This window comes from Rhinolophus hipposideros, assembly GCF_964194185.1.
Source record: "Rhinolophus hipposideros genome assembly, chromosome: 8".
Classification (NCBI taxonomy): Eukaryota; Metazoa; Chordata; class Mammalia; order Chiroptera; family Rhinolophidae; genus Rhinolophus; species Rhinolophus hipposideros.
The window spans coordinates 58,583,249-58,608,850 of NC_138054.1; the positions used below are offsets into that span (position 1 = coordinate 58,583,249).

General features: G+C 34.4%; 1 protein-coding gene across 3 annotated transcripts in view; it reads right to left on the reverse strand.

Moving 5' to 3' along the window:
- The window catches only part of ZFYVE9 (zinc finger FYVE-type containing 9), a 135,027-nt gene that overhangs the window by 45,730 nt on the left and 63,695 nt on the right, over nucleotides 1–25,602 (reverse strand). For 2 of the 3 annotated variants that reach the window (XM_081057617.1, XM_081057615.1), the window contains 6 exons: nucleotides 24,098–24,197; nucleotides 21,498–21,674; nucleotides 19,736–19,905; nucleotides 14,341–14,461; nucleotides 10,767–10,889; nucleotides 8,816–8,971 (listed from right to left, as the gene is read on the reverse strand). In XM_081057617.1, the coding sequence (XP_080913743.1) occupies nucleotides 8,816–8,971; nucleotides 10,767–10,889; nucleotides 14,341–14,461; nucleotides 19,736–19,905; nucleotides 21,498–21,674; nucleotides 24,098–24,197 (847 nt within the window). The remainder of the gene's footprint in view (nucleotides 1–8,815; nucleotides 8,972–10,766; nucleotides 10,890–14,340; nucleotides 14,462–19,735; nucleotides 19,906–21,497; nucleotides 21,675–24,097; nucleotides 24,198–25,602) is intronic. The other variant, XM_081057616.1, reaches the window with a different exon arrangement.

Sequence of the window (25,602 nt, forward strand, 5' to 3'; positions counted from 1 at the left end):
TACAGGTCAAAGGAAGGGGTTTGGAGTTTATTCTAGTCACAGTGGAAAGCCACTGGAAGGTTTAAGGCAGCTTCAATTGTGACATCATACTCATCACTATGCTACTTATGATACACAAATGTACTCTGCTCCAATTCACAAGAATTAGATTTAGGATCTAAGATTAGATCCAATTCACAAGGATTAGATTTAGGATCACAAGGATTAGATTTAGGATACCCTAAGGAATAGCTGACAGAAGACACGTGTCTCAAAACAGAATTGCAAATGATTGAAAGGGAACAAAAAGCAGTTTTTAAATGTAAAAATGATTTAACTTGCAAGGTTGATAATATTTATATACTGTATTTAAAACTATCTTCTTTCTTTGTTCCGAATTTTTGCTAACCATAAAGTTGAAAATCAATGTGCTAACTTTATTATTATGCCCATGTCAATATTAAGCAATACACCTTAATATTTCTCTTAAATTAATAGTTTTCTTGAAGAGAGAAATACAAATTGGAAGAATTCATTAAAGACTAAGCCCTAGGATGCAGCACAGAAAGGCAAAGAGACAAATATACAAAAAGCAAGTTAAGAGATATTGAAGACTGATTTCAGAGGCTCCGATATCAAAAAGGAGTTACAAAAGATGACAATGTTGGGAACTAAATAGAAGTAATATTCAGAGATGATAACTAAGAATTTTCCAAATTAAAGAAAGAAATGTGTTTTCAGATCAAAAGTATACTTTGAGTACACAGCAGTGAAAATGAAAATAAATCCACATACACGAACACATACAAACCAATGGTACAGAACAATGTCCAGAAATAGACCCATACATATAGAGTAAACTAATATTCAAAAACAGTGCCAAGGTAATTTAATGGCAAAACTATAGTCTTTTTAACAAATGATGCTGGAACAATTGGACATCCATAAGCAAAAAAAAAAAAAAAAAAAAGAGTGCGGGCGTGGCTCTTCAGTTTTACCTCACTCCCTGTACAAAAATTAACACAAAATGAAGTACAAACTTCCAGTTATAAAATAAGTCAAGGAGATGTAACATACAGCACGGGGAATATAGTCAATAATATTGTATTAACTTTGTAAGGTGAAAGATGGTAACTAAACCTATTGTGGTGACCATTTCACAATGCAGGTGAAAGCCAAATCACTATGCTGTACACCCGAAACTTATATAATATTGTGCGAGGTCTGACAATTACGTTTGCAAACTTGTTGCAATGATGTTGCTGACCTTTTTTGATATCAGAGGGATTATTCATTATGAATTTGTACCAACTGGACAAACAGTTAACCAGGCTTACTATTTGGAAGTGCTGAAAAGGCTGCATGAAAAACTTAAGACGACCTGAATTTTTCACCAACAATTCATGGCTCTTGCATCACGACAATACACCAGCTCACATGGCATTGTCTGTGAGGGAGTTTTTAGCCAGTAAACAAATAACTGTATTGGAACACCCTCGCTGCTTACCTGATCTGGGCCCCAATGACTTCTTTCTTTACCCGAAGATAAAGGAAATAGTGAAAGAAAGACATTTTGATGACATTCAGGGCATCAAGGGTAATATGATGACAGCTCTGATGGCTATTCCAGAAAAAGAGTTCTAAAAATGCTTTGAAGGATGGACTAGGCGCTGGTGTCAGTGCATATTTTCCCAAGGGGAGTACTTCGAAGGTGACCGTAGTGATATTCAGCAATGAGGTATGTAGCACTTTTTCTAGGATGAGTTCATGAATAATTGTCTGACCCCCATATGTCAACTATACCTCACTAAAAAAATTAACTCAAAATGGATCATAGGGCCGGCCCAGTGGCTCAGGCAGTTAGAGCTCCATGCTCCTAACGCCGAAGGCTGCTGGTTGGATTCCCACATGGGTCAGTGGGCTCTCAACCACAAGGTTGCCAGTTCGATTCCTCGACTCCCGCAAGGGATGGTGGGCTGCGACCCCTGCAACTAGCAACGGCAACCTGACCTGAGAGCTGCGCCCTCCACAACTAAGACTGAAAGGACAACAACTTGAAGCTGAATGGCACCCTCCACAACTAAGATTGAAATGACAACAACTTGACTTGGAAAAAAGTCCTGGAAATACACACTGTTCCCCAATAAAGTACTGTTCCCCTTCCTCAATAAAATCTTAAAAAAAAAAAAGGATCATAAATCTATATGTAAGAGATTACAACTATAAAACTTCTAGAAATAAATACAGGGGACTTTGGGGAAAATTTGGGGGACTTTGAATTAAGGCAAAGATTTCTTAGGAAAGTATAAACTAGAAAAGGAAAACTGACAAATTGGACTTCATCAAAATTTAAAACTTCTACTCTTGGAAAGACAGTTTAAAAATGAAAAGACAAGTCATGGATTGGAATATAGTATTTGAAAAATGCACTGTATGATAAAGGACCCGTACCCAAAATTTACAAAGTACTAAAAACTCAGTAAGAAAACAAGCCAATTTTTAAATGGGCAAAAGAAGAGTTACAGATGGTAAATAAGCATATGAAAAGATGCTCAATATCAATAGTCATTAGGGAAATGCAAATTAAAACCACAATGAGGTACACTACACACTCATTAGCAAAGAAAAAAAAAGCAAAGCACTACCAAGTCTGGCAAGGATCCAAACAAGCAGAACATTTCATACATTGCAGGTAAATGAATAAACAAAATATGGTACCTCCATCCATCCAACCATATGGATAAATTAATCTCAAAAGCATTACACTAAATGAAATAAACCAAACACAAATGTGTGATTTCATTTATATGACCTTTTGGAAAATGTAAAACTAGCGACACAAATCAGATCAATAAAAGCTAGGGCAGAGGGTAAGGGGTTAAAACACTAAGGGGCATGAGGTAAGGTCTAGAGATGCTGGAAATATTTTATATCTTGGTTTTGGTGGTGGTTACATGACTATATGTTGGTCTAGACTCATTGAACAATATGTCTTAAAAGGTGAGCTTTAAAGTATATAAATTATAACTCAAAAAACTGACTAAAAAATCTCACACAGAGAACTTTAGTAGTGTGCTTGCAAAAAATCAAAGATAAAGACAAAATCCTAAAAGCCACCAAACAACTACCTATTAAAAAAGAAAAACAAAAAAAACAAAAAACTAGGCTACAATGGAGTAATATTTTCAAAGTACTTGCTAAGGGGAAGTAAAAGGAAGGAATAAAAGGAAGGGAGAGAGGGAATCTGTTAACCCAGAATTTTATTATTCAAGAGTGATAACAAAAAGAATTTCAGACATACAAAGACTAAGGGTGTTTACCAATCACAGACCTTCACTAAGACAACTAATAAAAAGAAGTATTTCAGCAAGAAAAGCAAGTCCAAAGAAAAACACAGGATACAACAGCTATGGAGAAAATATGATGGCAAATGTAATTAATAATTTTGACTGAATTGAATATTGATACTGATATTGAATTGATAATTGAATATAAATGAAAACAATTTTTCTTAGTGAGACTAGGGAAAGCATTGAGTGAATAAAGTATGCTTAGGTCTGTGTCATAAACTATTCTTAGAAATTCTGTGTGGTAGGCAGAATTCCGCCTCCTGGGATGTATGTCTTGTTTAATTCCCTCCCCTTGAGTGGGGAGCACCTGTGAATATGATGGGATGTCACTCCCATGATTAGGTTACTGATCAACTGACTTTGAGTTAATCAATAGGGGGGTTATCAGTGTGGGCCTGACAAAAGACCTTTAAATCTAGGTCTAGAGATCAAGAGATTCAAAGCAGAGAAACACTCCTGCTGATAATGGAAGAAAGCAAACAACCATGTTGTAAACTGTCTATGGATACATGAGGCAAGGAATGGAATGCAGTGTCTAGGAGCCAACAGCTATCAAGAAAATGGGGATCTGCAAGAAAGTGAATTCTGCCAACAACCATAGAGAGGACCCTAAGCTCCAATTGAGAACCCCAGCATGGCTGACACCTTGAAGTACCCTGAAGAGAAGATTCAGCAAAGCTGTGCCCAGGGAAATTGTGAGATAATAAATTTGTATTGTTTCAAGGCACTGAGTATGTGGCTTAGAAACACAGCAATAGAAAACTGATACATACTGAATAAGAACTGTTAAAAAAAAATGTCATAGACGAGTATGTATGCAAAAAGAAAAATTAAAGAAATTCCCAAGAGAATACTAATATAATAAACATTGGTGAGAGACATAAACAGGGACATATATGTCACAGAAGACAAATAGTATTGCCAATAAATATATGAATATATGCTCAGCCTCATTAATAATCAGTAAATCACAAATCAAAATGAGATACCATTTTATACCCACCAGACTGATGAAAATTAAAACTCTGATAATATCAAATGTTGGCAACTCTTACACACTGGGGATGGGGACAAGAAGATATAAAGTGGTAAACCACTCTGGGAAACACTTTTAACATCATCTAATAAAGTTGAAGACATCCATACCCTGTAAACCAGTAATTCTACTCCTAACTGTACATCTACAAAAATTTTAAAGAGCGTGTCTGAATAACAATAAACTGGTAAGAACAGCAAACTTCATCAGAAGAATTAATATATTCTGGTAAATTTATGTAATAAGTATAAAACAGTAGCCTGAAAATGAATAAACAAGAACCACTACAGCTATGAATAAATGTCAAAAACATGATGGTGTGAAAAAAGCAAACCACATAAAATAGTGTGATACTAATTGTATAAAGTTCAAAAACATGTAAAATAATATGTTATAATCCTTAGAGATGTGAGCATTTATGATATAATTATAAAGGAAAGCAAGAAAAGTATAACACAAGACTAATGAGAGTGTTTACCTAGGGGTTGGACGTGGGAGGTTTGGAAGAAAAATGTAATCAGGAAAGTGAAGAGAAAGATATTCAGTGGATCGGTCATTTTTATTTCTCAAGCTTGGTATTTTGTTTATGGGTGGTTATTCTGTTATCATGCTCTATAAATTGCACAAATATTAAAATATGTATTTATAAACCTTTGTATACAACAAATATTTTTTTTAAGATTATTAAATGAATTTAGAAGAAGGGATTACTTCTATATAGGAGAATCATCAAGGAAGAATTCATGGAGAAAGTGATCTTTGAGTAAGACTTCAGAGAACTGAAGGATTCAGATAATTGGGATGTTGGGAAATGGCATGGTGCGGGGTGGAGTAATAAAGCAGTAAATCATTGTACAGTGAAAGTATGGGCAGACTACTAGTGGGAAATGAGAATAAAAATACAGGCTCAGATAATGTAGAGTACTGAATGTTGGAGTACACAGTTTATTCTAAAGACAATATAGAGCCAATAAAGATTTTTGAGTAAGAGAGGGAAACAACCAGAGATTAATTCCAGAAAGAATAATGTGGTAGATGCAATTCCCATTTCATTCAAATCTATGTTCTGAATGTTTAAAAAAAGCAAGTACAAACCATAGAAGAAGGGATGGGAGATGGAGAGAAACAAACTGTAATCTAAAATCTTCCATGGCACTATAATAATCAGAAGGCATCCTGAAACTCTCAGAATATCATTACTCACAAAACATAATTTTCCCCCTTACTGTGGAAAGCATAAGCAACTATGTATGACTATATAATGACTATATATATATGCTAAGAAACATACATACACATATATATTACTATTATTAAATACATGTAGTTTAGATTAAAATTTCATAGGAAATTATAAAGAAAGTTCATTTGAGGGCTTCTAAGGCTTTTTGAGTGATTTATGGCAGAGGAACCATTAAGCAAGTAATAGAGTATTCAAAGCTTTCACTCTCAAGAGAAAATTAAGATACAATTTGCCAATTCCACACAATATGCTACACAGAAAGAAAATAATGAATTGGGATCATCTTAGAACACTTAAAATATGTTTCCAGTTATAAAAATATCATAGTGAAATAATATACCAAGTTGCTACCCTGATTATCTAAAAACAGGACTCTTAATAACACCTGCATATCACAGATATTACGTATATCTGTTTTTTTAAAAACTGTTGTACTATTAGTATATACAGAGATACATACACAGAGGCTACTGACATAAAGTACAGAATACTGGTCTGGGAGCTTTAGTCCTAATTCTGTCACTAGTTAGGTCTGTGAGTTAGACAAGCCACTGACTGATCTGGGTTTCATTTCTGGGTTTCATTTTCCTCATCTAAAAAATAGTTTACTACACGATCAAAGATACATTCTAGTCCGCATATTTTATAAGCTGTGAAATGATTCCTATTCTAGGAGAGACTCTTACAGTCACTAGTTCATGCTTTTGAAATGCTATTTACTTAGATATATATGTACATGCCCTCATCCTATATTATAGATAATATTTTATTTTTATTTTTTTTATTTATTTATTTTTCCCAACAAAATAAGTGGAATTTATTAGTACCAGGCTCACTTGATGGCGATCTCTGTGATTTCCAACAATTTTAAATTTGTGCTCAAGACAATTAGCAAATGACCTCAACTTCAGACTTCCTAAAATTCCCTTCCTCAATCATTGCCATTACAAAGCAAGTTGGCATAAAAGCTAAAATCAAGTTTGCAGGTATTCTCTTTGTACAAACAGAAAAAAGTAGGTGACTTTTAAATAATGAAAATATAGTAACGCTGACATTTAGAATTTCCTTCCCCTCACATAGCAGATTCAGTGTGAGGACATTTCAGAATCAGCTCCCTGTGGTTGGAGGACCTTTGACCTGTCTAACATAAATGGCTTCACCATCCACAGGACTACTAAAGCCAGCTGGGTGAGAGAGGCATTCTCAATGACCAGGAGACAGGCAAGCTGCCATGTCATGACGTTGCTGCCACCAAGAAGACAAACACCCTAACACACACATGAACCCAGTACCAGTGGTAGAAATTACAACACAAATATATTCTCATTCAAAACAGGACAAATGATAAATATTTACATAATACAAATAAAGGGCTGGAAATTCAGCTTTGGGGGCGTGGGGCATACCTCTGTGATTATGTGTTTTCAATGAGGGTTAACACCGCATGTTTAACTTGCAACTGTAAAACCATGATGATGATAGTATAGAAAATGCACTAGTAGAAACCTGGATGTGTGAAACGTAGCTATGAAAAAAATGAAAACGGGAATGATAGAAGTACATTTTCTTTTATATACAAAAATGAAGGCCCCAAAAATGGTTTGTTGAAGTAGCTATCAACAAGATGTCAAATTATTTTCTTTTGCTTTGGTTAAAACAGCCTAGAAACAGCCTAGTCAGTTCCCCTTCTACTAATAATATATAAACAGTGACAGGACCAGTTTTAGGATAGAATAAACACAAATTTTAAGAAACAAAATTAAATTAATTTTAAACTAAATTAAACATTTTACCAATAAATAAGTTGCTTAAAAACCTACAAAACAGATAATATTTTAGATGGCTTAGATGTATTATAGTCTGACCTTAGACTATCACCATTTATCTTACTTTTAGTTTCAAGTAATTTTTTTGTTGTAGTATTTTTGCATTTTAATGTTAATAGTTAAAATGGACTCTACTGATATATAAAGATACTTTTTTAAAAAATGAGTAACCATTTATGCTAAACATATTTTAATGACTCACATAATGATTCACACCTTTCTTTCCTTGTTGGTATTTCACAGCTCTAGTCTTGCCATACTGGCCTATCCCAGTCACAACCCCAGTTTCAACTACCACATAAATGCTGGGTCTCCCAAACCCGTGTTTTAGTCCAGATCTCTCTCCTGAGGTCAATATCCATATATTCATATTCTATTTACATATCATTATCTGTTGTCATTATTCAAATTCAACACACTGAGCAAAGACCTCATCTGCCAAATCTGCTCTTCTTCTATTCATTATCCCAATGAATAAGAACAACATCCACTCAGATGCCCAGGACAGAAATCTGAAGCCAACTTTGACTCATTCCCTCTCACTCCTCACATCTCATTAGTTATCAAATCCTATTGAACTAATGCATCGTTGCCTTTTATAGCTTTTCAACACTCTTTATTCCTACACCATTACTTAAATTAAACCCTGATAATTTCTTAATTTTTTGCTGGATTCCTACAATAGCTTTTTAAAAAATCAGTTTTAAAATAATGAGTATTGGTGAGAATGTGGAGAAAAAGGAACCCTGTCCACTGATTGTGAGAATGTGAACTGGTGCAGCCACTATGGAAAACAGTATGGAGGCTCCTCAAAAAGTAAAACCAGGACTGCCATATAACCTTGCAATTTCTTTCTCTCTCAACTTTTAATAGTATGTCTTTATATTGGCATCCTTAGTCTTCTCCAACTTTTAATAGCTATGCATTTACTTTTACATTGCCACAGTAAATAATATTTACAATTTATTTTGAAACAATAGCTATTCATGCTGGTGGTTCTTGAAACTTGAAAATTAAATATAGAGTATTTACATTATGATTATATAAGTATTGTTCACTGAAGAAACAACTAGAAAATTATGATTATGCTTCCTTCTACTGGGTATCACTAGCCAGTAGATCCCTAAGCTACTCAAAGGAAAATATTCTTACATCAAGCTCAATGGATTCTCTTACAACTTTTGATTCCAGCCTTTATAAAATAACCACACTAGGTAAAGTATTAAAATTTATAATTTTCTCAAACCAAGGCAAATTCTAATTTGCCACCAATATCAACCCCAATGCCAAACTTCCAAATTTAAGACTATTATTTTGCATCTGTGACCAAAACTTTTTATCATCTATAAAGAGTGCAGATTAAATCATAAAGCATTCCCACCTGCCAGAGCATCCCGATAAAGCTGCACAAAATGATTAAAGATATCCTTTGGCAAGCACTTTTCATCCGGTAGACACTGCAGAAGAATGACTATCTCGGACTGACCCACTGCATGCATTCCCTTGGTTGTGAAACACCAGCACTTCCTGTTCACATCTATAGATGGAATAAAAATATAAAATAAAGACCTTCCTCTCAATTCTTACCCTTAAAAAATGTACAGAAATTTATGTTATAATATAGCAAAGAGTAAAACAGATACTGAGTCTCTATAATTCAACTGTGAATTGTCACTGCATTGAGCTAAAGACTATTATAGAAAACAAAATATACCAATGCCTCTGGCTCTAGCCAAACACTTAGAAAAACAACTGGAAGGGAAAAGAAGTAATAGTGAAAGAAATACACTGCAAACTTTTCACTCCTATTATTAAAAGGTGTAACTATTGAAAGAAACAACACTCCATTAAAGATAAACAAAACCAAGCGACGTATCCTTGATAATAATGATTAAAAAATATATTTCCCCACCTGTGTAAAAAAAGATTCACTTTAACAAGAGAAATAATTACTATGTGAGAGTAGAAACAACAACAACAATAATAAAAGCCAATATTATAGCTTTGGGTTCAGGTGGTGGCCTAAAGAAAATAAATTTTATGTATACGTATTAAATTTAATCTATAACTGAAAGAGTCTAGCTATTTCAATTATAGTCCTTTTTGGGAGAAAATTCTAGATAATCAACATGACTTTACTTGACTTCATGCTATAAAAAGTAGTGAAAAGGATAGCTTTTCTGAACTGCTTACTTCCACTTCTTCACTTTATGGCTATGTAGAGTCCCAACAGCATAAACTGTATGTACTTAAAAATAATGTTCAATCCTTGACACTTTCATCATTCGGACTCCGATGCAATGGGATCCCCAAAGGAATTGAAAAAGGATTCAAATAAAATTTTGGATACCACAATGTAAATCAAAACTAAGATCCCTTTCTTTCACTTTGGGAATTGTTGCTTTATATACTTAAACATGAGGTACCCAAACCAACTTTATTAAGTTGGTGTACATTTTAGGAAATCTATGTTAGCCATTTTCTAAGTATAACTTATAAACTAGATATTATAAATTGAAATTTTGAGCAAATGATTTTAAAATCTGGTCCTAGAAGGAAAGGTGGCAAGCACTAATAACTGGCCAAAGGGTATGAGTAGCAAGTAAATCAGAAACCTGCATTTTATCAGCGTAGAACCTCTAAGGAAAAAGGTGTTTCTGGTTTCTAAAGTCAACTTAAAACAAGCACATAGTGGGAACTAGAGGACTGTTATCCAGTGCTCCCTTCCACTCTCCAAAACTATGCCTATTCATATTCATCCAGGATAAATGTGTTCTCTATTTTTCAATACCATATTGGAATCAATATTTTAAATTACTGTCCTCCCATTCTGATATCCAAGAAGCTAGCATCAAGAACTGAGAAGTTTCTTCTGAATCTTAAGAGGTACTGAAGTTTTACTGTGTGTTAGTTAACACTTCTTCCAATTAAGGTTTTGATGATTAAGTTTTCTGAGATTGAAATCTAGCACGTAAATCGTTTAATTCTACTGGGTAATTTATCCACCACCAGTAATTCCAGTGGTGAGTTGTGACATAACATATCCATCTCAAAAAGAACTTAACTCAGATTGGTTCAAGTTTTGTTTGGCTTTCTTCCATAGGGAATTCACCTATATCACCCCTATGACTAAAAGAAAGAGTTTCAGTTAGTCCCATGGCTGTCCTCTGGGATATATTATTTTATACAAACCAACTTCTTCAGTACCCAATTTTCAGTAACATGTAGCTCTATAAAAATACTTCTGTGCAATGAATTTGAAAGCTTTATTTATTATCTGTGAGTCAGTATAGTATCTCATTTTTATTTTAAAAAATAAATTTCTAACTTACAGTTTACAATTTTAACCATTGACAACAAATTTGCATTTAAAACAAATACAAGTGGGTCAGGGCCACCATCCTCCAACTGCTGCATTACTGAAATCTGTGATGGTTTCTCTTCCACAGCATAGTCTGTAAGGGGAGAAAACAATGTAAGAGATTGGCTAAAGGGACAAATAGAAAGAAATTTGATAGAGGAAGATGCTGATTATTCACAGGAAACAGACAAGCATTTGATTTATAGATAGGGTGAACATACACTTGTACCTGTTATCCCAATATCATATTAATAGTGCCACCTTTCACTCTCAAGTGACTCAGTTCAGTTTAGGTGACAACATGGTTATCCTATGTATAGATTTCTCCAAAAAATGGTTTGTGCTACTATCTAAAGACAGCCCTTTTATTAAAAAATAAAACTTCTCCATCCCTAAAGATATACTCATATGTACCTCTATATTCACTGGAGGATTATTCACAGTGGCCAAAACATAGAAACAACCAAAACGTCCTTCAATTGATGATTCGATAAAGAAAATGTGGTACATATACACAATGGGATATTACTTGGCCATAAGAAAAGATGAAATACTGCCATTTGTGCAAACATGGATGGATCTTGATATTATCATGCTCAGTGAAAAAAGTCAGACAGAAAAAGTCAAGAATCATATCACTTCAGTCATATGTGGGATACAAAACTGAAAGCAACAAAGAAAGAAAGAAAAACTTATAGACAGACATAACAGTTTAGTGGTTACCAGAGGGTAAGGAGGGAGGGAGGGTGGTAGAAGAGGGGAAAGGGGGTCAAATATATGGTGATCGAAGGAGAACTGACTCTGGGTGGTAAACAATTCAACAGACAAATGATGTATTATAGAACTGTACACTTAAAACCTATATAATTTTACTAACTAATGTCACTCCAATAAATTTAATGAAAATTAAAAATAAATAAAATACCAAAAAAAAGTTCCAACTATCATAACAAGAATTTTACGTATTACGTGTTCTAAGACCAACATTTAACATAATCCATAAGAAAGTGATAATATACTAGTTACTTCTGAAAAGACTGTGTAGGGGTTGTGTTAGAGGGGAATCCTATTTTTTACTCTATAACCTTTTGTATAGTTTGAACTTTTTTATCATTAAAAAATTAAACTTTAAAAAATGCACACAGAAAATCTATGTAATTTTACTAACAAATGTCACCCCAATAAATTTTTAAAAAATGCACACAGAAAATAAACTAAAGTATCTCTAAGTGACTGGTTTCATGAAAGAATGCCTCTATGTAAAAGTCAAGAGTTCAGTACATATTACCACCAAAATCACCCGCAAATCACACATTAGATTCTGGACATGGACAAGTTAATACTTGAGACTCTGAATAGCACCCTTCCCACTTAATGCCTACAAGTACAGTACTATGTAATATTCAGCCATCCCATTTTGAAGATGGTAGTCCTCTCAGCTTGATGTCAAAATCATGGGTAATAACCACTGTAGAATATAAAGATATGGGAAAGGAATTGAAAACCTGGAAGTTGCGTTTTGTTTCATTGGTCTTATATAAAATGCATCATTAAGGGACAGCCAGGTAAAACAAAGTAACACCATTTCCCGTTGACCAAGAGAAACCAAAAGCCTGTTATTTGCATGTATGGGAAATGTCTACCCTATCAATGGAAATATTTATTAAAGAGAGAAATACTAAGTGACTTAAAAAATTTTTTCTGAAGTATTCCACTGGAGTACAAATTGCAAAATTGTGGTGACGAGATAGTAAATATAGATAACTAGTTATTGTTTCTTGGTAGGAGAGCTTTTGACAATTAAATTCAATGGATGTGACTTTTAATGAAAATGGAACCCTGCATTCTTATTTATTTTAACAGAGCTGGTCAATGTAATTTCTTATTGAGCTAAGATTTATTAAAATAACCAAAATTTGAAACTAAGTAGTAATTTTACTAAAAAAAAAAAAGAATATTTTTCTGGGATCCTGGTAAAGGAACAAAGGCATCAGAATGCTTAACTTGATGTGAAAGTTCATATTTTAACTATCTGGAACACGGCTGGATTTGATAGTGTGATACATTCAGTCAACACTGCTGCAGGCCCAGCCCTGTAAGCCCAGCACTACGCTGGCAGCAGAAGGTGCAAACATGAACTAAAACTGAAGGAATTCATGGTCTAAGTGAAAGAATCAGTCGTAGAAAATAGCCAACTTACAAGGAGAGAAGTGGTAACATAGTAACGTCTACAAGAATTTCTGTCAGAAAAGAGATGAGGATGCAAAACACTACTATGGAGGAAGGAGCCTACGCAAGGATTCAGAGAACAGTTTTCCATTAATCTGGATTTTGAAAGGTTGAGGAATTCTTCAAGGAGTCTATAGCATAGAAGGGTATTCTAGACACAGGCAAGGAAGAAAGGGAAAAATTAACTACATGCCTACTTTCTACCAGACACTTTTCTTGCTACGTACTTTCAGGTATAAAATCTGATTTCATATTCATGACGCTTAAGTAGGTATAGTTACCTAATTTTTTTTTCAAAGACTAGGAAAAAAGATTCAGAGAGGATAAAATGCCCACTGGGTCATAAAACTAGAATAAAATGGTACGGAATTAAAACTCAGGTTTGTCCAGCTCTGAAGTTTCTTCTCTTCCAACTCTTCCACAGCAGAAGAAAAAGCATGAAAGTATGAAAAATGAATATAAAAAAAAGTTAAAAACTGTAGTATGTATGTAAAGTGGGGCATTGGCTGGAAATAAAGTTAGAAAGGTAAGTTGAGATAAAGTTTATAAGGAACATTGTATGCTAATGTAAGTAATTTATACTGAAGGCATTGGGAGTCCATTGAATATTTCTAAGCAAGAGCAATATATGATAATATCTATGCTTAAAAAGATAACTGGCAACAATGTGGAAGACAAAATACAGGAGAAAAAGACTGAAGGCAGGAAGACCAGCTAAGACTAGGAAAAAAGTGAGGAGAGATTATTAATAAATCATCTCTTGAAAATGCACTGATTGGATCCTTATCTGGATATATCAACTTTCACATAAAGATAAGCATTCTTTTAATTGGGTAATAATTTTACTTCTTACCAAGACTCACTAAAACTATTTTTTAACAGTAAAATTGCTATTTTAGTTCAATGCCTTACCCTTATTATACACACATTTTTTTAATGTATACTACACTCAAAACATAAACTTAAATTAACATACTGACTGTATCAAGTGGGCCAATCCTAAAACCACAAGAAACTCTTCAGAGTATTGTGTGCTTTAAAATATAAAGAAAAACTACCAATGAACTACATTTATATTACAATTAAAAATATTATATCCTTCTAATGAATGAAATAACATTGTAATACAAAAGCACAAATACCTACTCTTAAAACAATCAATAACAGCAACAATTACTTTCATGGCACTGAGTAGTTGCATTTTTTGTTGGAGAAGAGAAGGGTCGTTGTCACTCAAATTCTATCTCCTTCTCCTAATTAGAAAGCAATATTTGGCATATAAAACCATCTCTATTTAAACACATAAATCCACAAACCTCCTTTTACACCGGTGGAGATGAGAATGGGAGGAAGGCCATCTTCAGGAATGAGGTTCATTGCACTGCCAACAGGACTTCCAACCTGAGTTATACTCCCAGAGAACAGAGAAATATCCGTCTAGGAAAAGCAAATCAGTAAAGTGAGCATTATAGAGAGTTCAAGACTTTGGCAGAATATAGTCAAGAATACAATGGGAATTTAAGTGAAAATTTAGAATTCATACTTTTGAAAGATAACACAAGCTACTCATTAACCTGTGGTTTCCCAAAGGACCAGGCTTATATACTATGAAAATGTTTCCAATTGTACAGTTTCTCCTTTTGGCATCATCAAATCATAGTAATGAGAGAAGAGGACTTGTAGCCTTGAAGAGGTAAAGCTTTCTTTACCCAGGTTTCTTTTGCCATAAAAGAAAAATATTTTTAAAAACTGCAATGGCAACAAAACTTCAATAGTATCTTGTAACATCTGAACCTTTAACGAATTTGGGTATATTTAAGTCTCATTTATACTGCTTTTTCAAATTAACTTTGAGAACAGTGGTGATGGTTGTACAACACAAATGTACTCAATGCCACTGGATTGTGCACTTAAAAATGGTTAAGATGATAAATTTTATGTTATGTATATTTTACCACAATAAAAAAAGAGAAAAAAAAATTAACTTTGATAAAATAGAGATTAAAATAGGTCATTGTTTTCATTACTATGCAATGAAACAAAACTTCAAGTTGACTTTTCTTTGCATTAATATGATCACACTTAAAAGTATAATGTTGCAAAACACGTTTTGGGTGGGATTAAATCCACTTCATTTACAACTTGATAAACTATACTTAAAGATCTATTAAAATAATGCTTTCCTCTCCATATTCTCCATCACTCAGGAAAGAAAAAGAAGGGGCACCCACATGGTTCTGTTGGTTAGAGCGCGAGCTATGAACAACAGGGTTGCTGGTTCGATTCCCACATGGGCCAGTGAGCTGCACCTTCCACAACTAGATTGAAGACAACAAGCTGCAGCTGAGCTTCCCGAAGGGCTGCCTGATGGCTCAGCCGGTTAGAGCACAAGCTCTCAACATCAAAGTTGCCGGTTCAATTCCTGCATGGGATGGTGGGATGCGCCCCCTGCAACTAAAGAATTGAAAACGGCGAGACTGGACTTGGAGCTGAGCTGCGCCCTCCACAACTAGACTGAAGGACAACGACTTGGAGCTGATGGGCCCTGGAGAAACACACTGTTCCCCAATATTCCCCAATAAAATTTATAATAAATAAATACAATGTGAAAATCATTCTTTAGAAAAAGAAGCTTTAAAAAAGTTTTCAAAAGGACATTTAAAAACTGTGTTTTAAAATACATAAGAATGTTTATAGCAGCTTTATTCATTTAGTAATAGCCAAAAACTGGAAATAATCCAAATGGCCATTAACAAGAAAATAGATAAATTGTGGTATATCCATATGACGGCATACTACTCAACAATAAAAAAAATTAACTGTTGATATATACAATATGGATGAATCTTACAAATATTAGTTTAAGAAGCTAGACACAAAACATTATATATTATTATGTTTCCATTTATATGAAATTCAAGAACAGGTAAAACTAATCCATGGTGATACACGTCAGAATAATGCTTACCTTGGGGAAAAGATATAAAAGAAATTTAATAAAATGGGGTATTGACAGGAAAAGGTCATGAGGAAACCCTTTAGAGTGATGGAAGTGTTCCATATCTTTACCTGAGTGATGGTTACACGGGGTGTGTATGTCTACATATGTATCTATATATGTTCATCAAGTCGTTTCCTAAAGATTAACTCTCCTAAAACACTTTGCTGTATGTATTTTTTAAATTTATTTTTTCATTAGTTTCAGGTGTACAAAGCAATGTAATAGTCAGACATTTAAACCCCTCATAAGTGATAATCCCCCAAGCTACTACCCCTCTGACATCTTATATAGCTGTTAAAATACCATTGACTATCTTCCCTATGTTGTACTCCTCATCCCGTGACTATTTATACCTATGTATTTAATTATAGTTGACATTCAATATTATTTTACTTCAGCTTCAGGTGCATAGCACAGTGGTCAGGCATCTACACAGTCTATGATGTGATCCCCGTGGTAAGTCCAGTGCCCATCTGGTACCCTACATGATCTTTACAACATTGCTGATTATATTCCCCATACTGTATTAACTACCAATTTGTATTTCTTAATGCCTTCACCTTTTTCACCCTGCTCCCAATTCCATTCCTATATATCACCCTGAACTGTATGTATTTTATACTTGGATAAAGATTAAAAATATTTTTAAAAAGACCATATCTTGCCATGCTTTTGTCTATTCTATCTATAATTTAGTGGGCTTTGCTAAAATTTTGCAATGTTCTTAGTACACCATCATATGAAAGGAAATTAGAAAATTTTGTTGGCAAACCATGGTTAAGAGATTTGAAGGCCTAGCACAGAAAATAATCTATTCCAAGTTGCTTTTTAATGATGCATAAATCTACCTTTTAATATTATAAGAAGTGTTCATCTGGCCTCTACTTAAATACCATCTGTGAAAAGGAATTTATTTCATTTACCGAGAACTTATTAACTGCTAGGTATTCTACTAGGCCATAAAAATGAGAAAAACATATTCCAGTATGGCCTTAAAGAATTTACTTTCCTTCATTTTACCTTCATTTCCTTCATTTTAATAAATATTAAAATAGAGCGTTGAACAATGTGAGAGCACAGAAATAAAATAACTAACTTGGCTTAGTTTCTCTTAAACTGAGCTGAACCTTGTTTCCCTATAACATTCATTCACTAGAGCTTCCTCATTCATTCCAAAAAATTTATGTTGTCCAGAGCAATTAGGCAAGAAAAACACATAGAAGGCATCCAAACTGGGAAGGAAGAAGTAAAACTATCACTATTTGCAGATGACACGATTCTATGTAGAGAAAACTCTAAAGACTCTACCAAAAAGCTATTAGAAACAAACAAACAAAATTATGTTTTAAGAACCTATCATCCAATTTAAGAGATGAAAAAAAATTAAAAAAAAAAAAATTTAATAGGAAAAAGTCATCACTGGATAAACATCATAGTTATTGATTCAGGCAAAAACTGTTAAAGGACAATAGAATCACTGGCAGAAAGATTGCTGGAGAACAGGACACTCATAGTCTCAAAGTGTCACCCCTCACATTACTTATTAATTGCATAGAGGAAAAGCTACTTTGGCAGTGGAGAAACACAGGAGGCATCAATTTAACCAATTCTCAAATTGATACTTCTTGATGTGTTCCACTAAGAAGTGACCATCATTTATGTGGTATTATTATTCTTGCCAAAATTGTTTAATCTGAAATTAATCATGAGAAAAAAATCATACAAATACAAATTAGGGACTTTATGCAAAACATGGCCTAGATGCTTCCAAAGATATTAATACAGTTGACCCTTGAACAACAGAGAAGTTAGGGGCGCCCACAACTCACCCAGTCAAAAATCGCATATAACTTAAGTCAGCCCTCCACATACATGCATTCCCAACCATGGCCTGAAAATACAGCTGACCCTTGGAGGACACTGGTTTGAACTGCCTTGGTCTACTTAAACACAGTAATATGATAGATAATTTTTAAAAAGTGGGATAACTTTTCTAAATTAAAGAAAACCTCAAAGAACATTACAACTAAATGCAATTGTGATCCTTGATGGGATCCCAATTTTTTAAAAAAATATTTTATTTAATAAAAAAGTTTTTATATATGTGCACATATGTATAAATGAAAGCTGTAAAGAACATTATTGGGACAACAGGAAATCTGAATATGGACTACATATTAGATAACAAAAGTGTATGTTAGCTTTCTTTCTCATATTATATTATATTGTGCTTATGCAAGAAAATGACTTGTTCTTAGGGGAGATAAGCTGAAGTATTAAGTGATGAAGTATAACTAATCCTCAAATGGTTCATTGAGAGAAAGACAGAGAGACAGAAAGAGAGAGACAGAGAGAGAGAAGGGTTAAGTTAATGTGGCAAAACGGGAACTGGTAAATATAGGTGAAGAGTATATGGGTGCTCACTGTACTATTCTTGCAACTTTGTTTGTGAGTTTGAAATTTTTCCAAATAAACTGAAAGAAAAAGAAGGAACTTTCTTGAAAAAGTCATTATGCAGATACAAAGAAGAATAAGACATAGTTCTGGCTACTGTCCTCGCAGCCATAAAAAAATCCAAAAAAACAGACTGAGAACTATTTGAAGACACATATGACATGGTTTAATGTTTGCTCACCAAATAGGAAATTTAGCTCTGTATGTCAATAAATCTAAACTTAATAATATGCGATTTCATTTACAACCAAATCCACAAATTCTATGTTTCTGAAAATTATTGAACATAATGTAATAAATAGTAACTAACAATTCTATGAAAACTTTAAAAGCAAAAACTTCATCCAAATTTTTATCCTCTTGTTTTATTTATTTATTTTTTTAAAAAAGAAGATGGACACATTTACTTAGTTGGAATTAACAGCCTTATTATATTATAGCCTTGACCACCAAATTCAAGGAGGCAGTCAGCAATAGAAAGCGTCTCACGGTATAAAAGTTTCTTGTCTGGATACTTTCTAATTTTGGTGCTAAGTGAATTTGTTTTCTCATGGACTCAAAAAAAAGTAGCTGGTATTTATTCCCTTTTGAAAATTAGGCCCCAAGGAAAGAGAATCCCATTAGCCCCCAAATTGTGACTAGGATAGCCTACAGAGACATGGTGAGAGAACAGTACGAGCTAGTTTCCTTAGGTAAATAATATATCAGTCTTCCACCAGTCAGTGGTTTTCAACTGATTTTTAAACTTTGGGATCCTTTAAAAAAAATCTTCCACGGAAACATAACAGTTAGAAAAGAAAAAAATGAAGATACTCAGGTTGAAGAGAAAGGAACAGAGGGATTCCTCAGCCATCTTCATTATTGCTTGGCCCCTCCTTACCGTGGCATTCCCGAGAGGGCACCACAGAATCTGGAAAACATGGCTTGAAAACCAATACAAGGCACCAGGATTCCCTCTAGCATGACCACTAGCTACAGCAGTAGCCTGAGCTTACCTGAGAACAACCTTCTGAAGAATCTTTCTCCCGAAAAAAACTTCCAAATATAGAGCAAACAAGAACAATCAATTTTGCAATATTTATTTTATCCGTCTACACACACATGCATGATACGCACATACACACACGTACTAAACTGTATCCATAACCTATAGGGTTCCACAGAAAGGTCACCCAACTTAGAAAAAGGCAAGGCAGGGGCAGCACAATGCTGAGTAAATTAAGCACTCACTTTTAGTTGCCATTTTCTTTCCTTACCTCATCTGGTAGAGGACTGGTAGTCACTGGCTTGACTGGGTCATGTGACACAGCCAGGGTTCCTGCAGAGGAAGTTCCATTCATTGTTAATTTGGCTGCATCAGCAACTTCTCCATTAGGCAAGATACCATCAGCAAACCAAACTCGCCTCTGTTCTCTGGGCTGAGCCACTTGAGGAGCCAGAAAAACAAAACAGGCATCAATGTGACATCGGTAGGACTTCACATCAAAGAAGAGAAGGTCACCAAATCCAGATGTACCAAAAAAAAGAATCACTATTCAGCATCTTATAATACCAGAAATGTAACTGTGTGTAAAAGTGGTTATAAATTAATAAAATACACATTTAAATATATTTGACTTCTGTAACTTCTGTGTAAAGATTAAAATACTTTGGCTTACAATATTAAGAATTCTTAAATACACCTAGGATTATGTCACATACTCTATCCCATATCACTAACAGAGAAATTAAGGAAGGTTTTTTAAGTACTAGGAAATAAATTAATAGCAGGGAGAAATATATCCAGCAGTAGACATCCACATCTCCTAAAAGTATAAGCTTTCCACAGGAATTAAATATCTGGAAAAGTACTATGGTATTTTTAAAGGGCAAAAGATGCCCTGAAGAATGTTGAAGAATTATTAATTAATAGAGGAAGAGCTGGCACAGCTATGCAAGAATCGGGAAGCAAACTGACCAGATCTTTGGCTAAAGTGTAACTGAAGAAGAAAGACTGATCTGGCAGTGCAAAAGTAGTTGGCATTTTAGTAAAAGGACAGGGGAAGCTGGAAAACTGTCTGACGAAATAATCTCTTTCAATCCAGGTTTGGAAATCAAACAGCCAAAATAAAGAGATTCTAGGGAAGAACAACAAAAACTACAAATGAAGTAAAGAGAATAAAGATTTTAAGAAAGAAAGCCTGAACTCAAAAATAGAAGGAGTATGACTAAGGAATGACCCGAAGAGAGAGGAAAATGGGAAAGAATATAATAATATCAATAGAAGTCTTTGATCTTCAAAAGGTGAGGAGGGCTATTTAGCAAAGGGAAGGGAGTATTACTAGACAAAAAGACATAACATTAATGAACGACTGATTTTAATTATCAAGGGAAACTTCCTGACAAGATCATTGTAAGGAAATAAGTAATTGTTATTTTTACTATTGACAATCCCCTGAACTTACGAAGTGACTTTCATCTGACAAATATCATAATCATAAAGATATTAATTAAAATAAGTTGAGCTTATAATCTTCTATCATATGATATAATCAGAATTAAAGTTCTGGATTTTATAAAGATCTATGTACCTAACACAATATTTTCATATTTTCAAATGGATAGATTAAAATGAAAATAGAAAATGGCAATGTATATTCCAAAAGCTGGTCAGAAGGAAGAACTTCCACTTACTGAACTCCTACAAAGAACATTAAGATAGGCATGAGGTTAAGATTTTACAGGAGGATTTCAAATTTGTATCTCTTTCATGTATAAGCAATGTAGTTACTCCATTCTTAAATTGGAGAGAATATTAGCATATTTTTAGAGGTGCCTGCAAAATATCAGGCAACACAATACTATTCTTTACTTGCCCAGAAATAGTCTCAACACATTTCTCACCTTGTTCTTCTACTTTAATAACCATCCAAAGGGACTTAACTGCAGTGTTTTAAAGACTTGTGCTGTAAAATCACATCAGCACCTTTTCAGAGGAACTTGGTGAGGAAAAAGAGAGAATAGCACATGATCCCCTACCTTCTGCTCCAGGGTGCTTTAAAACTCCCACAGGTACCATCACAGTGGGAGGTGGAGAGCTCAGGGCTCCTGAGGCCTGAGCTTGCTGCAAGGGAGGGATAGTAGAACAGTATTCAGCAGGATTGTTAGGGTTAGGGCTGTGGCTGGAGGCACTCATCATGTTCTCCCAGGCTTGAGCTAAAGCAAATACAGACACAATCAATGTGAATGGATTGCAAAATATGGACATCAAGACCTCCACAATATTGGATAAATAATGCAGCTCCTCCTCATTAACATTCATAGTATGTCTTTTCCAGCTAGTGAAGGTATTAAGGACACTGGTGATTTTATTCAATAAAGGAGACCATTTAGTTAAGTAAACTATTTGGAAGCAACAAATAAGAATTACATGATATTTCTCATCCATATTAGTCTGAGGTTAATAACTAGGGCCCTTGCTTCTTTAAAGGAGACACACTATACATTCTCTTAAGAGGAAGTGAAACAATGTTAAACTTATTAAGGATCTGCAATTGGGATAGCATTTAGACATCTGGGGGAGGGGATTAATATTCAATGCATTTTATAAAGTTCTATCAAAAATCAAAATCGGGGACTAAAATATCATAACTTCACTGTATGATTTTTTTCTTTTTTTCATTTCTAGACTTTTAGGTTCCTCTTAATTCAGAAAAATTCTGAAGCCTAAAGCTCAGGAGAACACATCTCAACATTTTTGCGAATTCTGCTTTTGTGCAGTCATCACCCTATGTAAAAGTATCCAGTAAAAACAACCATGTCACATCTTTGGTGTGTATAAAAAGCACAGGACCCATTTGAACATGAAAATGTGCCAATATCATGTAAGTGCCATCAACCAATATAAATGATCACAAATGTGTTAAGATTCTGTATTCTCTATAATTTTACTAACTAAATACTGACATGTCAACTATTGCCTTTAAAGTAAATAGGAAGAAAGATGCTCCAGAAATGAAAGATATCAACTTTTATCTTCCAGTTTCAGGTAATATCACATGCCCAGGAATAGAAACCACCCAATTTTGAACCTTTAAAAAAATCTCATTTAACATCAAAGAATGATCCATAAGATTTTGAATATTTATTCCCTCCAAACTACAGGACAAGGCTAAAAACAACAGCTATGTTCCTGTGAAAGCACTGGCAGGAAGAGGGGAAGAGAAAAGGAGAAAGGGAAAAAAGGATAGGGAACACTGAAAAGCATCAAATTAAATATTCAGTAAAGGACCCGGCTAAGCCATGCGAGAGGAAAGACACTGGAAAAAACCAGGAAAAGTAGATTATTTTAGGATCCCGTTAAGGGCATCCTTGGCTTAATAAAAAGTAAGAATTCCATATGAATACTATGCCATTTCCTTCATCTTTAGCTATGCCAAGTTTAAAAAAAAAGCTATCAAGTTGAAAGATCTCATCAAATAAAAGAGGTATTGGGTGCTGTAATTAAGTAGCATGCTCTTATCTGTGGATATAGGTCCAAAAATGAAAGCAGGAATAAAAATTGCCAATTGAGCAAAGGAGCGAAATAACGACCATCTTAAAAAATGACCCTTAAGAGTAAATAGAATGAATATATATTTGATCAAAATTATAAGAATTCAGAAATGGGAGGAATTGGGTGGATTATAGATGAGAACAGATCAGATTAACTGACATGCAATAGGTTAATAAGCCAGCAACAGGAAAACATCACTACGAGCAACACAGACAGAGCAGGAGAGGCCACGGGCAGGTTAAGTTCCAGCCTCCAGGAGGCACACACTATCCTGGCACAGGCAGCAGTGGTGTCCAAGTTCAACATTTTACGTCTATTAGTAATTGTTCTGACAACTGTACAAAGAGGCGTTCAAAGAGAAAATACTATAGCCTGACCGATTTTATTGTATCTCTTTACGAGAATACTCTAGTGGGTTTTGTTTGTTTGTTTAACTAAAATGCCCTTGGATTCATTTCCAATCCTGCAAACGGTGAACACTGAATATCAAGATATATTTACCTTCTCCTCGCCATATTCTTTTATTGTACAACTACATTCAAAACCATTATCCTTACAACAAACCTAAGTAGTATCAAGGAGATAACTGCTAGAAAAATGCAGTTTTCTATTTGATCCTAGATGCTAAAATATTTATTTTCAACAAGATGAATGAAACAAGGTATTAATAAGAATATATTCTAAGTTATTAAGGAATTTCCTAGAAAGATAGCTTCACTTGAAAGGAAAACCTCAGCTCAATTTTAATAGTTTATCATCTAAGTGGTCGTTAACCCTCTACCCCATTCCACTCTGGTCATGCCACAGGAACATTAACAGCCACAGAGCACCAGATTTCCACAAGAACTTCCACTCTTCCTGCAAAACTTACCTGACTTTAGCATTCACTCATTAAATTAGGCACAGAAATTCTGAAATGTTAAGATATTTTCAAAACATGAAATTGAGCTCAATATTTTCAGTTAAAGTTACGACATTTCCGAAGGTGAGCAACTTGTAGAGAAAGGCAGGAAAAATCAGTAGCCTTTTCACAGAAATTCTCTTGTTCTCAATAATTGTGAATTCAACCTGTTTTAATACTTACCATTCATTAGCACTGAATGGCAGATTACACATACTCTAGCTTCCTTTCTATCCATGTATAACAGTTTACATTTCAGGCTACAGCAGGAAGCACAGAAAACCTGCAGGAGAAAGAAAAGAACATACTAAAGTTACTTAGAATCACAGTACAATGGAAGTAAACCAATCAATAATGACCAAAACTGATTGATAGGGAACGTTATTACTACAACACTAAAAACTTCAAAGGAAAATGCAGCTAAGGAAGCTGGGCACAAGACCCAATTCAAAAGCAAGAGTGTGAGATTACATGCCTGCTAGCAATAAGGAAAGTGAAAGTGTTGGCTGAAAATAAAAATCTTAGCCAAGATCAGCAAACACACAGCAGGGAGGGAAAAAATCTGAGCTGCCCTTAGGCAAAATTCCTATACACAATATCAAATAACATAGGTATTTATAGGTATTTATAGATAGCTACATCTGCTATTTCTGTGTGCAAAGGTAATATAGCAGGGTAAAATAAACACGTTTGGGAATTCTTGGTTTTAACTTGCTTTTTACTACTTACATATGGAATAATCATAATAGCTGTTTTCACTGGTTTGCTATGAAGGCCAAGAAAGATCAAAATATACAACTCAATCATAAAAATATGCACCGCCCCAGCTATAGGAAATTGGAGCAGGAAACCAAAAATTGGTCACGCCAATTTTCAGCACCTTATTTCCACCTTCCAGGGCTGGCTCCTGATTAATCTTCCTTCTCCTTTCCACACCAGGCAACAAGAATCTCCTTAGCTCCCTGCTAAGATTATTTCTTAAGAACTCATTAGTCACGTCTTACAGATAATTTCATACAGGCAGAAAGCTATTCTCAGTAGGGTAAATTCTACTAATCCAGCTTTTATGACCCAGATGTATCCTATGCCTACAAAGATGAATCAAGAGAGGAAGTCATATTAAAGAAAAAGAGAGAGAGATTATCTATCTCCTCTCCAGGAGATATACCAGGTATAATTCATATATCTAACTACTGTGATTGCCAATTCACAGTTTTCAGAGGTTTTACATTCTCAAAGTAACTCTGTGATACAGGAAGAACAGGGGATATATTATCATTTTCTCTCAGAAGAAACTGAGTTTGAATGGTTAAATGACTTGCTCAAGTTCACAGCAAACTGTATGAATCCTAGGCATTTTGCAGCTATTATCTTTTTAAAAAATTTTTCATAGAATTTTTCAAAAATTCTATGAAGATACTCATTTATAATTAACAGAGTAAAAGAAACAAACGTTAAGTAGAATTGCTCAGTCATACAGCTAGTAAGTTACATAAGTCTCCAGACTGTTCTTAACCACTATGTAATACTGCCTCCAACTCATCCACATACTTCATTTTGAGACTTGACTTTTCCTTGTCCTTAACCATGACCACATCCAGTCAGTCACTAAGTCCTGTTAGTTTTCCCTCTTAAATAGTTCTCCCCAAATCCCATCTCTTCCTCTCCATCATTAATGCTGCTGCCTT